The sequence below is a fragment of the Felis catus genome, chromosome C1 (assembly GCF_018350175.1).
Source record: "Felis catus isolate Fca126 chromosome C1, F.catus_Fca126_mat1.0, whole genome shotgun sequence".
Classification (NCBI taxonomy): Eukaryota; Metazoa; Chordata; class Mammalia; order Carnivora; family Felidae; genus Felis; species Felis catus.
In genome coordinates, this window is record NC_058375.1 from 153,760,219 (window position 1) to 153,776,973 (window position 16,755).

The following is a 16,755-nucleotide window of genomic DNA, read 5'->3' on the forward strand; positions in this document are numbered from 1 at the left end:
GGCGCCTGTGTGGCTCATTCGGTGAAGTGTCCAACTTTGGCTCAGGTCACGATCTCACAGCTCGTGAGTTCAAGCCCCGCGTTGGGCTTTATGCTGACAGCTCAGAGGCTGAAGCCTGCTTCGGATTCTGTGTCTCTGTCTCTCTCTGACCTTCCCCCGCTCTCACTCTGCCTCTCTCTCTCTCTCTCAAAAATAAACATTAAAAAAAATTACAAATATTTTTGTTTTTGCAGCATGTGCATATTTCTATTGTAGTATTTCATGAGATTTAGGAATTTTTATAACATATATTATATATATAATATATATATATTAACATTCTTGTGGCTTATGTTTTCACTTTTATAGTACTTAATGTACATGTGCCTTAAATTTTAATATATTTACATCTTTTACGAATGTCCCTTTGTGTCTTATTTAAATAACTTTTCCCATGCTAAGGTCTGAAAAAATGTTGAATATATTCACTTAAGTTTTTAAATATTACTTTTAAAAGTCATCTTTAATCCAACTCAAATATACTTGTTTATGATTTGAAGTAGGGATCCAAATTAACTTTTTTCCAAGTGGATAATCAAACAATTTTTTAAAAAGTCACTCCTTTCCCTACTGGTTTATAATAACATAAGTTTCCATATATTAGGGTCTCTTCAAGTCTGATTTAAGGAAATAACAGTAACATTTAACATTTAATGTGTATCTGCCATGTATCAGGAACTAGTCTAAGCATGTTAGATGCTTAGATTGTGCACTTTGGAGTTTGTATGGGCTCACATGTACACTAGAGAGCCCTGATGAATGATAGGTTTTACTATGACTTGTTTACTGGCTGATAAAGATACGGTTGTCAGGTGAAATTCATAAATATGCTGGTTGACACAAACCAAACATATAACTTGCTTTTATTAAACATTGAAAAAATCAACATATCGTCCAAAGAGGCAGACATCCCAAGAGCTAATTTAGTGAAAACCAACTTAACATCAACTTGTTTGACAAAGCTTTGAGAATAAATGAGCAATTCGATTCTTAAAGTAGGACTAGAACATGAATGAGCTCTAGACCCCAAACAGTTATAAGCCAACAAATTAGGCATTGTTTGGCTTAATAGTTTTAGCTTTAATGTATATATATATATTATTTAGAATATTAGCATCTGAACTACATAATGACTTTATCATTTTATTTTAATTAAAACAAAGATTTCTGGAACCTCCAAGTAGTCTTTGAAGTTCTCCAATATGGACATGTACTAACCCCTATTCCTCACTACATATCAAATGTGAAATAACTGTCAATATAGACCAACATTTTCATAAGATTTCTAAGGCTTCTGGCACATAAAATATATAATATCTGTGTGACAACAATGTCATGATTATATACAAAAAAAATATTTAAAATGTTCATTGTGCAATTTAAGTTCTAAAGATTAAAAAAACAAATGTTTCATGTTAATAAAATATTAAAATATTATAAGCTTCCCATAAATTTGACATTGATTTTGTAATTACATAAAGAACACACAAGATAAGGCTTGCACACTAAGTGATTCATCATTTAAATGAACTGTCGAACCAAATATACTTATTTGATATTCTTAGATCTCTAGATCATACTTTCAGCCAAAATACACTTTAATATAACTTATAAACATTTCCAATTAAACTGTAACATTGAGGCAGCAAATGTCAGATCTACATTTGCCTACCTATTTATGTGTCACACAAATACAAGTCTATGAATCTTAATTTATTCTTTTGTCTAAGTCACCATTGTAGAGAATGTGTCAGTAAGTGAAATCCACAAAAGGTGACGATGTCTCATTTGAGAAAAATGAAAGTCATTAACACCTTGTCTTAAAGTTCTAAAGCAGCATAGTCAGCTTTTAAGGCAAAAAAAAAAAAAAAAGGCCCAAAATATTATAACTTATAAATTCTGTAATTCTTCTTTTGGCATTAAAAGCCACAGCACAAATTCTTACACTTTAATAGACAATATATTAGTGTACATCTGGATATACATTGGCCAACATTCTCCATCAGCATGACATTGTTCTGTGAAATAGAGGTGGTGAAGTGCATTGTGACAGGGCACATTTAATGGCCATCCTGGGCATCAGGGGACATGGAATGGCTGAGTCTTGACCTTCCATTCACAGATATTGTATTTGATGGAACAGTAACCTAAGAGAAAGAAAGAAGCACAGTTTGCACCCATCAAGTGAAAATGGCACAGCTATCTAATTTTCAGTTTTCAACAATTACCACATTTGAACTTCTGTATAATTGTAAGCGATAATATTTAGTGTTCCGTATTCAATAAATCACAAATGATTAACAATAAATGTTCACTCTACCATAGAATTAAAAATGAGAGAGTTGTTATTTCCACAACAAACAAGTTAAATAATCCATTAACACATCTTAGCCTTCACAAAATTACCAAATCAACTCAAAGGACAAGAGCACAAACAGACTGCAGGCCAAGCTGTTGAAGAGCATTTTTTGCTAGGTTAATTCTGGCTCCTCAAAGCTGCCTTGGAAAATGTAGAAAAATAAAGCGAATTCCACAAAACAAAGAATTTTTGTATTGATGGTATATATTAACTTGACGTTCCCCTCCCCAGGTACTCCTTGTTTATAAGAAAATACAGCTTTGGTTTTTAAAATGCTGTCATTTGAAGGGCTAAAAAAGTCAAATCTAAGAGTGTTATGTCAAAACAATTGCAGAATGAAAAGTAGTTTTCTTCCTCCCAATAAATAAACTCCGAAATTCCAAGATTCTATGGCAAAGTCTCCTATTTACAAATGGTAAGTGAATGAAATACACTAAGAATTTCCTAAATAGCTTGAAATTCTAACATTTAGAAGAATGTTTTAAAAAATCATCTGGATTCTGGATAGTAAATAGGTATAATATTTTGAAATATTATACATAAAATATGACGATACTTTTAAAAAATGGTTAATGTCTAGTTATAATTTGAATAGATTCTTAACCAAACATTATCACAAGAGAACTGGAGTACAAAAGGCCACAGATTCTGCCTTGCATCAAAGTTCCTGAAAAGGAAAATAAAATGGGCAAATTCAGTTTGGATTTGATTTCCTAGTGCTTCATTCATGGCCTTTTACTAAAACAAAGATTGGTAATAGAAACGAATCTACTTTCTTCACTATGAATCCAGGATGGAGTAGAGTGGTTGACACTAAAACAGCTAAAAGAAAAGTTGCCACCAGGGGAAGGAAAACTCCTGCACCTTGTTTAGTATTCACGTGGGGTTCCTTTCCAAATATAGCCAACAAACAGGTAATGACCTTTCATTATGTAACTTTGGCACGAAAAGTTTCAGTGTGTAGGGATTATTTTTGTAATTATTGCCAAATTTGCAGTGATCATAATTCTTTGTAAGAAAAAGAGACAAATTTTGTTTTAAGCATTTAAAAAACATACCAATGACCCTAATACAAATAAAAGATGTTTATTGTAGCACCATTTATAGAGTGGAGAAACTAGAATCTAGTGAAACGTACACCAACAAGGAGCAAATAAACTATGGTTCATTCATATAGTCAAATATTCCATAGTCTGTAAAAGAATAGTGTGTATGTGTAATAAGATGGAAAACATCAAAGAGATATTTATGAATGGTTTACAGAGGAGTTTATTTTTGTACAGAAAAATTAAATATGTTTATATACTACAAAAGTGGTCTGGAAGGTTTCACTTTAATCTATCATGAGCAATTACTTTAGGGGGAAATGGTATTTCATTTGATATTTAAAAATTTGTATACTAAACTTTCAAGCATGAAAAGACATTATTATAGACTAGTCTATAAATTCTGTGTGGTCAGAAACCTTGACTATTTTAATGCCACATTATACACATGTTTATTTTAGTGCCTGGCACGGTATAGATCAATGAATATTTCTTGAATGGAATACAATAACTTTTTATAAACATTTATAAAGTAAAAGAGTGTTGCTTGAATTTTTTGAATAATGAACCATGACACCTACGATAAAGATTTTTTTTAAATTAAAAATTTTTAAACATTAAAGAATTTACTAATATGAGCATCTACTATTTGTCTCAACTTTAAGTTTAAAGAATATTAGGAATATTCTTGTAGTTTTCTTATTCTTGTAAGGAACATTTGCTATAAAACTGTCATTTATTAATACATATGGAAAGAACTGCCAACCTGAAGCCCTCGGATTGTACAAATTCCAAACAAGGAAGTATGAGTAAAAAGCAGACCAATTAAACAAATAAAAATGCCAGTAAGTTCTGGGCGACTTATCCCATAAGTTCTGGGTGACTTATCTGGTTTCTTTCTTCCTTCCAGGTTTTTATGGAGCCAAAGATAAATTTTACATTCTGAGGAAATGGTTAGTATCAACTACTAAATATCATTTGTCACTTTATTTTCATAAACGTATATTCTACTTGTAATAGTGTAATGACCTTTAGGAACTGAAGCATCAACAGGAACCAAAAGTAGCCAGAAAGTTCTTGTATCAACACAAGTAAATGATCATAGTTTACTTAATCTCATATTCTCTGAAAACAATCTGCTGATTCACATATAAATCTTTATGCCAAATACATTTTATAAAACAGTACACTAGATTTATTAAAACTAGGAAGACAATTCTGTGACTACATGGGGGTCAAAGAGGGGTAAGGTGTAGAAAAAATCTTAATACGAAAAAAAAAAAACATGGCATGTTCATGACTACATTTACACTAGAGCAATCAACTAGATAATTGTTCTAATGTGAACCAATTATTATAATGAAGGTTAATTATTCGGGTATGAACCAGAGCCATAAGGCAGGTTGGTACCTGGAGTTAAACTGAACATTTGGGTGCCAAAATATAGGCAAACCTGGAGCCAATTTTCTGATGAACAATCTAAGCCCACTGTCAAAATCACTGAAGATTTTATTTGGCACTATAACTGTTGTTCTATAAAAGAAATGTTAGAATTTAAAACAAACCAGGAGAAATGTTCAGTACAGGATAGAAATATGGGACTTAAGCAAAGATCACAAGGAATCAGAGCCTTTTGGTGTCCATTTTTACTTCCTTTTGCAATATATTTTTTGAAATACAATACATGTACAGGAGAGTGCACTGAACTTAAATAAACAACCTGATGGAAACAAACACAAACGTATATATAATCCACCACTCAGGCCAAGAGAATAGCTCCAGCTCCCTACTGATCTTGTCTTTATTTAAAATGTTGACATTTTCTTTATCACAGGTTTTTGCTTTCATTTAGACATTTAAAAAATCTTGCATTAAGATAACATTTATCTCGATTACTTAGTTTTTTAGTTTCCTCTTAAATTGTGTTGCCTGTCCTTCTCCTACAAACCCCAGCAAAGCCTTTTCTCTCCCTGTGGAAGTAACCCTATCATGATTTTTATAATTACTTCCTTGCTTTTAAAAATAATTGCCACCTACGCATGCATCGTTAAATAATATAATTTAGTTTTGCATGCCGTCAAACTTTACACATAGATATTTTTATAGGTCTTTACCCTGTTGTGTTTAGGTGTACTTTGCCCAACTTACTGCTGTTTGATAATCCATTCTTTGAATATATTATTTATTCTGTTTTTGGATATTAATGTTATATTTACTTAGAGCTATTACAAACAATATTTCATGAATATTCTTATAAATGTGTCCTGGTACACAACACGCACCTTTTTAGGGTATAATTAGAAGTGAAAATACTGATCATAGTGTGTCAGTTCCGTGACCTTTACTAGACCCTGTGTTCATTTTTAGTGCAAAAAAAAAATTGATTATGTAAGGAATTTTCATTAAACAAAATTCAGGAACTGGCACTACAAAGACTCAGGGCTATTGATAATCTCCTACTGAGAGAGAGAAAATTTAGACTTGATGGAACCTCAAGTAATGACTTATAAACAGGATACAATTATAGGATCATCATTTAGAGCCTGCTTTCTATGCTGATTCACATCCAGCTCATTCTGGAAGCAAGGAGAGTTTTATAAGTGAAGAGACTGCCAATTTAGAGCCCGTATCACCAAGCACACAGCTGCTTGCCTGTACAGTTCTGTTGGCCTAAAAGACATTCCCAACTTAATGCACTCTTTTCTGCAATTAGTCCATTGGAACTGATTACTATTATCCACGGACTTAGGAAAAGGCACTGCAGTTATGTTCTGTCTAGCTACTTGGTTCTCCTGTGGACCTGATGTGCCACTGCTTCTCAGTCCCAGGCTGTGAACACCCAGAAGGCAGAGGCTTCGTTTCATTCATTTTTGTATCCCCGGCACCTAGGACAATATTTAGTACTTTTGTGCTTAAAAAAATTCTTATCAAGTTTATTGAACTGAGAAAGCTTTACATTCTTTTAACGCTTATTTCTTTTTGAGAGAGCAAGACAGCAAGAGACCACACGCGTGCGCATGAGCAGGGGAGGGACAGAGAGAAAGGGAGACACAGAATTGGAAGCAGGCTCCAGAGCTCTCAACACAGGGTCCTACACGGGGCTCAAACTAACAAACCGTGAGATCATGACCTGAGCTGAAGTCGGATGCCTTACCAACTGAGTCACCCAGGCGCCCAGAATTGAGAAAGCTTTAGATCAGAAGTGACTGACTTGAAACTGAACCTTAATTTACAAGATTAGAAAGAGAACTATTTTCTTAAGTGAAGATGGACAGTTTATTTGCGTGGGCATATTTCCTCACAAAAATATAAATGTCGTGACCTGTGAAATACCAGTTTCAGTACTCAAAACCACCAACTTTTTTTTTTTTTTTTTCTGCCTGGCACCTGAATTCAGATTCTGCAAATACTTGACAAAATTCAAACCTAATCTCCTGAATTATTCCTTCGTGTTTCCTCCACTCCTGACAGCAGGCAATATTTTGCCCTGTCTCCTTGTTTGCCCAGATGGGAGCGCCAAGCCCTCCATGAAAACAGCCGTCACTCATGGCTCCACTGAAACACACTGAGGAAAATGGTGAGCGCAGACAGGGCTGGCCTTGGAGATGTGCCGAGATGCCCTCCCCTTTTCCTTCTCTCCTTGCAGCATTCCTGTCCCTTCGCAGATTTTATTTCTGTTGAGCTCAGTGCTTTGCTCAACAAGTCTCTTACTCTTCTCTAAATAGCCTCTAAAATGATTAGAGAAGGAATTCACAAAACGAAATGCCTAGGGAGTCAGGAGAATAATGAGTACTTTTCTTGTCTTGAGTGTTGAGGAACTTGCAACCAAGACAACTAAGGGGAGAACAAGAAAGACATTTAGGGAGACTACAGCCTCTGGGAAGTCCAAGTTTTGATGCCAGGCTCCAGGCTTCACCACGTAGGACTTCTTTGAGTGGATGAAAGCAACAGAGGGAGGAAACTCACCTCTAAATAATTCCCTGTGACATTTTTTTGGCACTTGCTCCCCCAAAGAAGCATACCTCCCTTCCTGAAGTTCTCCTACATCTCCGTAAGGAGGAGCTAGCCACTTTGGCAGGGCCTTATTAGACTAGACTTTCTGCCTTCGGTGTCATCTAAATTCCCTAGATTTTCCCTACATTTTTTAACCTATAAAGCCACCTGCCCCCCCGCCCCCTCATTCTCCCACATATGGTAGTTGACTTTGATCATCGTGGGAGCCAGGACTGAAAACGTGCACGTTCCTATTGCTAGTGCGGCTTTTCTGGAATACGGAGGGATTTTCTTTCTGAAAGAATTTTTCTTGCTATGCTAATACAATTTATTAAAATAAGAGTCCAGGGTACTTTCTATATATAGTTATATAATAATGAGGAAACCCCATGTTCTGCACCTGGCCCATGTTGTGGAAAATAGACCGGACATATTTTTAAGTATGTGTAAGACTCTGGACTCTTTCAGCTTATACTTCAAAAATGACCCTTGACATCAAAGAGCAACTTCTGGCATCCTCCCTATTCAGATGCAAGAGCCAGAAAACAATTTCCCCTAAGTATTAGTTTGACAATGTTGAAAATAAACCCACTGTCACCCATCTGATAAAGAAAACTTACCCTTTTCAATTTGGCAGCAGCCTCTCCAGAACGGATTGCAGTGAGCAAACTCTGTCGGATCTGTTCTGGGTCAGAGCTTTGGAATGTTAAAGAACTTTGTCTCTTAAGAATGAATGATGGGCAGTCAGTTGGAGATGGTATTTGGGAATTCTGTTCATTATGTGCAGAGTTATTTCCCTATAAAAATAAGTGCAAAATATTTATATGAATACCAACTGAACAGTGGGCCATGAAAAAAAATTCATCATCAGTATATTTTTAAAGAATCACTATTTGCCACACTGGTGTTTTAGACATAGTTCTGTTTCCTTCCCCAGTGAGTTATCTCTGCTGCCCGAGCTCAGTTGGAAGATGAGGGTATTACCTTCCCTTCTCTTCAACTTATGAGGCTAAGGAAGAAAAGTGGTACCTCTCTTTGTTTTACGAATACACTAGTAATTTTACTGTCCCTAAGTCAAATAATGCCGATTTTTGCCAATGGAGTTGGCCAGAAGAGCCAAATAATAAGAAAAAAAAATTCCATAGGCTAAAAAAATAACACATTTTTAAAGTTACAAAATATTAGGTTTTCAAATTATCATTTTTGACAGAACAAAATGGACAAATTGACAATTTTATATTGGTTGAATCTAACATAGCTTCTAATAAAAGAATATTAAGGACCATGCTACATGTAATAGCTTATTTTGTGTTAATGGAAGTCACAGGGGCTAAGTGATGACCGTGTTTTCTTTATTTTGCCCATGGACTAAAAAACATTAGGAATTTCCAAATTTAAGAAACAAAATTTAATTAAACTTCTTAGGAAAGAATATTTAATAACCAATTTAACTGGGAACTATTATCAAATAATCTTAAAAATGTCTTTTTTAAACTGCCAAATATCTTTACAAAAGATGAGCTAAACAGAGCTTAGGCAATGACTCAAAAACTGTATTATCTAAATCAAGCTCTGTTGTTTAGGAATGGTATTCCATTCTAAGAAGAAACGCAGGCTTTGTTCCCAAGTAGAGAATTAATCTCTACATCATACATCTCTTCCTGACATTATATCAAAGATAAGAAACATAAATGTAAAATACATGAAGAAATATTCTTCAAGATGAATACTGCTTTGAAATTATGGAAAAATCTTTACTTGGCAATATGGTTAATGTTCTGTTACTCTAGGAATGTTTGAAAAAGTAATATAAAATACTTCTGGAACTGTCACACAAATCTGAAAGTATTCTTTAAACAGTATCAGGGTAAAAGTACACAAAATATTTTTTAAAAATTGCATGGGGATTATCATAATTCATACTATAAATTTCACCCTTTCCTTTGACTATATTATTTGAATCTAGCAAATTATAACACTTAGTTGACCAAACACTAAGTAAATAAATGCCCTTTTATGTAAATTATTAAGGTTAGATAATGGTTAAATGATATTTTAGTCAACATACATATAACTGGAAAAGTTAACACTGAATTAACAAAAATGTGAAATTAAGAAAATTACATTTTGAGACTGAAAATTCTGGTTTCAATTTAAATTATTTATATGTGTCAATGTTTGGTAACTAAGGTTGAATATATGTGATAGAAAATGTATAGTTGAGAAGTATCTGGTTATATTAACTAGTCTTTACTGCTTATGTTTCTATATAATTAAAACTATTTTGCTATTATGTAGAAGTAGAGTAGAAAATAAACCAGAACATCCAGAAAAGTAATAAACAACTTGAGATAAGCAAAACACAGGAAAATAGAATCAGAACTATAAACTAGTACAATATACAAATGTATGGCAAAGAAAATTTAAATTAAAATAGGGGCACCTGGGTGGCTCAGTTGGTTAAGCATCTGAGTTCGGCTAAGATCGCTCAGATCATCATGATCTCATGGTTTGTGAGTTCAAGCCCCACGTTGGGCTCTGTGCTGACAGCTAAGAGCCTGGAGCCTGCATCGGATTCTCCTCTCTCTGCCCCTCCCCCACTTGTGTTCTCTGTCTCTCTCTCTCTCACAAATAAACATTAAAACAAATTTTAATAAAAAATTTAAAAAATAAATTATTTTCTAATGATACAATCATTTAATGACCGTATAGTACCCAATCAAGTTATATGAATTATAATAATTCTGAGAGTAAATAATCAAATGTTATGTATTTTTACTCTTTATTCCCTATGGTAGCTTGCCATTGGATTAATATGAATTCAGAGTTAAGTAACACACAAATATACAACATGCTTGTTAACTCCCATTTAAACCACGTTGTATAAGAACCTCTGATTTTTAAAAAGGTCACGTTACCTTATCACTCACAAGTAGTTGTGGGATGCCCACAAATTTATTTACAGAAGGAGCCTTCCCTTCTTCTGTGTCAGGTGGAGGTCGGGCAGCTGCACCCTCACTGCATGACACTGTGCGCACTTTGCTGAGAGACTGTGACCGTTTCACTACAGCGAGGGCAAAGGGTGAGGGAGCAGAGCTTGAGTAAGGTCTCGGTGCACCAAAAGTTTTCAAAGTCTTCAGATTTAGTGCAGCTAATTGATTCGCAGGAAGAGGAACAGGTCTCGGGGCTATGGGAGGTGGAGGGGTTTCAGTAGGCTTCTGGTTGCTGATGTTATCATCAGCATTTTTAATCTGGGGCTGTGGAGGAGACGGAGTTGTTTTACTTAAGGGAGAAAGAGTTTGTTCTGGAGGAGGTATCACTTCCCTTTCCCCCTCTTTCTTTATTAGTTCTTTCGGAGTAGGGTTAGGGGCCACATGGACACCTTTGGCAGCTGCAGATGTCACATAGTGACCTGAAACTCTTTTTTGCATCTGTAGGAAAAAAGAACTTGGTTTGGTCTGGGGATTTGAAACCCGAGATTTAAGTTTTGACTCCAAAATATTGTTTATATCTTCCAAATTTGGCACGAAAGGAGCTGTGCCAGTGTCCCTTGTCATTCTGGGAGTAGGTTTCAGAGGACTCCCCATGGCAATGCAGGGTGAGTTCTCCACGCCGTGGACCTGATGCTCTGTTCTTGGGCTCGGCTGTAGTTTAAGGTCTGCCTGTGGCTCCTTTGGGTTGTCGGAAATAACAAGATCTTCTGTTTGGATTGCAGTTTCTTTCACATTTTCACCAGTGTGCTTTTTTCCTAAAGTGTGGATCTCGTGATCATCTTTATACCCAGTGGTTTCTGATTCCGAATTTTTCAGTATCTCCAGGGTCTTGGGAGGCACTATTTTATAAGTAGTCATTCCAATTTTGGGTATGTACTCTCTTGTGATTTCATTTGAAGGTTTTGGCTTGGGATCATAGTCTTGTCTATAAAGTGGATAATTCTTTGAAATAGTTGAGTTTTTATCAATCCCATCTACAGAAGGCAAAAGGCCATCATTACCACGTGCACAAACTGGATCTTTTATGGTGAGTTGATTCTCTGAATGTACGTTTAGGGGGCGCTGACTCCTGAATTTCCTTGAGGCATCTACAGCAGAATCTTGGGGACTTAGAGATGAGGGTTGAGTTGATTTATCGTTACTTGGAGATTGCACACTTTCATTAACTTTGAAATTAGACAAATGATGACCTTGGTGATTCCCCTCAAAACTGTCAGAGGAAGGGTTTGTCTGAATCGCCGCATCTTGCATTTTTGTCTTTTCCTCACTGGGTTGATTCAGTTTTTGGCCTGCTACTAATGATGGAGCTAGATGATTTTCCTTGTAACTTTCAGCAGTATCAGTTTTATGTGCCTGATAGTTTGATAGTCTGTCAGCTCCCATGTCCACACTGTTGTCTTTGGCAACACCTCCCACATTGATTTCTGTTATCCTCACTCCATTTTTCATATTCTTTTCTGTGTCCGTTGGAATGACAATTATTTCATTTTGATCTACTAAGGGAAAAAAATATTGTCAAGTGAAATGTATGAAAAAACTAGAAAAAAAACTCAAGTTTTCAATGTCTGCCTCCCCCAAACTGAAGTAGGTTGGTTTGGATTCTACAGGTAATTTTCAGCTAATTATACAAAATCAAGTAATAGCATTAGGAAGGAAAATCATGGGCTTTGGTATCATAGAAATCAGAGGCTAGAACCCGGCTTGACTGACTACAGTCTGTGTGGCCTCAGCATGTGACCTAACCCCTTTGAGCCTCAGTGTGCTCAGATGTAAAAAGGTAAAAACTTGTATTATATTTTATATGGCATTTATATAACATGCCAAATAGGAGACGATATTGCCCAGAACAAGCAGTCCATGGAAGATAGCTACGTTTCTCCTGATAGGTAGACTTCATATTTCAGTTAATGTTAAGAATGACAATAGAAATTGACAAATTCCAAGATGTTTTTCCTTTTTTTTTTCCTATTTGGATTCTGTCTTTTCTATAACCCCTAGTGTATTTCTATTTCACGCCTTACATCAAAAGGGAAACAAGCCCAGTGAATGTTATCAGTTTTAATTAAGGCAAACAATAGTAACATTACCTTTAAGAGTTGAAGTAAAAACAAATTCTCAGTTGACTGTCTTGGTAATTAGGCATCCTTGATAAAGACTTTGTTTTCAGTCATAATATGGGTGATTTCAACTACAGAAAAACAATCACGTGCGCTCTGATTTTTCTCTGAGAAAAATTCTCATGTCAGAGTCCCAGTAGAGAAAGCAGCCTCTCTCTCCCCTGCACTACTTTTCCTTTAATTCTAATTCAGATCTCCTGAAAGCAAAAATCACTTGCCAGTGTCTAGGTTAACAAGCAACAGTTGCCAGCCAGCAACACGATGGCAAAGAATTGGAATGAGGCATCTGGAAGGAAACACAGGTTTATGGGTGTGTGCTATGTGTTCTGGTCCTCAGGGAAGTGATTTATATACTGGGCTCCTGTAGTCAAATGCCCAGAAGAATCATTGCTTCTGAATGACCGACTAACCCTCATCTTCAAAATCCTTAGTGGCTTCCCCTTCCAGATAGGGCAGCAGTTCATACAACACAAGTGAAATGTGAGCCTTGGGAGTCAAATCGTGAAAGGATGTCAAGTATTTCTCTAGAGTTGTATCATCACTCACTTTTACTTATAAGATAATGAACAATTTCACTGCCTAAAATGTCATAAGCTATTCTGAATAGTTCTGTTAAAAAAGAAAAATATGCATGCAAAAAAATTATCATGTTGCCAGGTAAATTTGTATACTTTCTAAGTTTATTTATGTATGAGGGGTGGGGAAGGGCAGAGGGGCAGAGGGGCAGAGGGAGAGGGAGAGAGAGAGAGAATTCCAAGCAGCCTCCAAACTGTCAACACAGAGCCTGATATGGGGCTTGAACTTACAAACTGTGAGATCATGACCTGAGATGAAACCAAGAGCTGGACGCTTAATCAACTGAGCCATACAGCCACTCCTGTATACACACAACTTTGATTTACCTTTTAAAAAATTTTTATATGAAATTTATTGTCGAATTGGTTTCCATACAACACGCAGTACTCATCCCAGTGGGTGCCCTCCTCAATGCCCATCACCCACTTTCCCCTCCCTCCCACCCCCCATCAACCCTATGCATCAGCACTCTTGTATCCCTTGGGTAAATTCCTAGCAGTGCTATTGGTGGGTCCTAGGGTAGTTCTTATTTTTAATTTTTTGAGGAACCTCCACACTGTTTTCCAGAGTGGCTGCACCAGTTTGCATTCCCACCAACAGTACAACTTTTAAAAATATATTGGGGGACTGGGTGGCTCAGTCAGATAAGCATCTGACTCTTTATTTCAAGTCAGGTCATGATCTTGTGGTTTGCAGGTTTGAGTCCTATGTCAGGCTCTGAGCTAATAGCGCAGAGCCTGCTTGGGATTCTCTCTCTCTCTCTCTCTCTCTCTCTCTCTTGCCTGCCCTCCCACTGTCTCTCTCAAAATAAATAAATAAACTTAAAAAAATACCTTCATATTTTTACACCCTACCTAATTGCATGATTTTTTGGTCATGGTAGTAATATTTTCTATTATGTTGCAAGGTTCTTATATTAAATATCTAATTTTTAAATGGAATTCATTTTTATTCTTCCTAAAAAAATGCAACTGATTATCAGAATATTTATTGTCTATACAAGTGACTTCTCAAAGACTAATAATTATTAGCTTTTGTGAGTAAAAACACATTTGATTAAAAATCATTGAAAAGGCACATTTCTGCCTAGGTTCTTATTTAATTACTTCACAAGTATTTTTAACGTCTACATGAAAAGTACTATTGTCAACACTGCTATGAGCACAAAAGAATGTAAGAAATGTTCCCTGGCACCAGGAAATGAATGTATTTCTTTCTCTCTTATTGTAGCTCATTATCCAGTGAGTATAGGTATAGTCCAGTTACACAATAGAAATATTTTCCAAAACAAAGTAAATCAACATAAAAATATATTGTAAATTCAGTTCCCTATAACAAACCCTAACTAACTGGTTTTAGAACTCCAAATGTCTATTTTTCACATTTTTGGTGGGTTGCACCTACTTTACTGCTTTTTAATTCTGAATTTCTCATCAGAATCTCACAATTATTGCCAATGACAGGGCTTGAAACCTAGAATCCCTGCTGAACTCAGTAGCTAATCCATCCTCATACTAATAATGACACTAACCAAATGTCAGTGACTGGTTAGGCCATTTTACAATGATAGCCAGAAGTTAAAGGTAGATTTTGTAATATCCTGTCCTCTCCCTACTCAAAACCGATACCAACATCTACAACACAAGTCATTTGACAAAAGGATGACTGAAACAAATATACAGGGTAGGTGAAAAAGAGGGAAGAAAATATTAAAACTCCTTTAAGGATAATAGAAATTATTTTAAAAGTCCCCTATATAATTCAGTTAAAAAAAAGTATGGGGTGGGGAACCCACCCAGAGTTGACCAAGGTTATTGCAAATCAAATGCAAACAGAAAAATATTATTACAGAAATATACCTGTGACCCTAGCACTAACTTGATGCCAAAATCTTAGCAAAAATGATTTGATGATCATTTTTAAAACAAGGAAGCAGCATGATTTCTCAGTAAAAACTCTACTGACCATCATAGTGTATGCTGTGAGAAACTAAATCAAGAGGAAAAGGAAGGGGAAATTATATACTTTTAGAACTTCTCAGTATTCTATCTCAGGATGGTACTGACCATGGGGAAAAAGACTTATTCAAATTAACCAACACATGATGCGCCTGGGTGGCTCAGTTAGTTAAGCGTCTGACTTCAGCTCAGGTCATGATCTCGCAGTCCATGATTCTGAGCCCCGAGTCAGGCTCTGTGCTGACAGCTCAGAGCCTGCTTCGGATTCTGTGTCTCCCGGTCTTCTCCCTGCCCCTCCCCCACTCGTGCTCTGTCTCTGTCTCTCAAAAACGAATGTTAAAAAAAAAAAAAATTAACCAACACATACCACATAGGTAAAACAATATATATCTACCCATCTGTTTGTGATGCTGGGATAATCCACATTTTATCCAAATATGAATATATATACCCTATGTTTTCTAAAAATCTGCATCTAGTTTTGTATATTAATATAACAGACCGGACTATGAGAATTCATCAGCCAACTCCTTCATATTTCCTTAAAATACCATTGTGCACTCCTTACATCTTATAGTTGTGTAGTATCATTTTTCTGAAACTCAATGTTAAGTATAGATCTTCCTTAACTTATGGTGGAGTTACATCCCAATAAACCCATCATAACTTGAAAATATCATTAAGTCAAATGCATTTAATACGTCTAAGCTACTGAATATCATAGCTTAACCTACACTACTTTAAATGTGCTCATAAAGCATTAGCCTACGGTTGGGCAAAATCATCTCTCACAGAGCCTTTTTTATAATAAAGTGTTGAATATGTCATGTAATTTATTAAATACTGTGCTGAAAGTGAATGGCAGAATGTTGCAGGTGGAGGGGTTGTTTACCCTCATGGGGCTGACTGGGAGCTGCAGCGGCTGAGGCCCACCCTCATGAGACAGTGTCATGGAGCGTATTGCTAGCCTAGGAAAATACCGAACTTCAGAATTCAAAGTACAGTTTCCGTTGGATGCGTACCACTTTTGCACCATCGTAAAGTCAAAAAATCTTAAGTCAATGACTGTATGTATTTTAACAATATCTCAGTATTCCACTAGGTGCCATGAGGAATTTAAAGTATTGGATAGAATTTCTCTGATTCAAAAGACTGTCCAATCTGGTTGAGGAGTCAAGACCAGGAGTCAAGACTTGATTACATGGCTTGTAATCAAGTAACAAAGTAAGTGAAGTGGCAGGATTTGGACAGTAGTTGAATGGGTGAAGTTAGGTTGGAAAATCATATTTTTGCAAAGAATGAGCATAGCCCTAAAGATAAAACTAAGTGAAATATAATGAAGAGATGAAACTATCTTGATTGAGGGGATACAGAATACTGGTAAGTATTATACAGAATTAGATGGTTTCAACTTTAAAAATCAGGCAGACAAGTTTCACCCAAGTAAAAGCAACTTGAGTATGAAGTAAAACAAGTTCGACTTAGGAGTTGGTATAAAGAAATAAGAGAAATAGATCACAAGTAAATGCATAGAGAACACATCTTTAAGATCCAAAATCTAGGTTTAAACACCTCTAAGATTTAACAACAAAAGTAGTTCACATAATGGTTAATAGCACATGTCAAAGTAATACTGTCTGAGTTCAAATCCAAGGTCCACCACTTACTAATTAT

General features: G+C 35.8%; 1 protein-coding gene across 13 annotated transcripts in view; it reads right to left on the reverse strand.

The window, feature by feature from the left end:
• Nucleotides 1-885: 885 nt before the first annotated feature.
• The window catches only part of COBLL1 (cordon-bleu WH2 repeat protein like 1), a 171,810-nt gene continuing 155,940 nt past the window's right edge, over nucleotides 886-16,755 (reverse strand). For 9 of the 13 annotated variants that reach the window (XM_045033881.1, XM_045033879.1, XM_045033880.1 and 6 more), the window contains 3 exons: nucleotides 10,356-11,926; nucleotides 8,058-8,234; nucleotides 886-2,186 (listed from right to left, as the gene is read on the reverse strand). In XM_045033881.1, the coding sequence (XP_044889816.1) occupies nucleotides 2,100-2,186; nucleotides 8,058-8,234; nucleotides 10,356-11,926 (1,835 nt within the window). In that variant the 3' untranslated portion in view covers nucleotides 886-2,099. The remainder of the gene's footprint in view (nucleotides 2,187-8,057; nucleotides 8,235-10,355; nucleotides 11,927-16,755) is intronic. The other 4 variants (XM_045033883.1, XM_045033885.1, XM_045033877.1 and 1 more) reach the window with 2 other exon arrangements.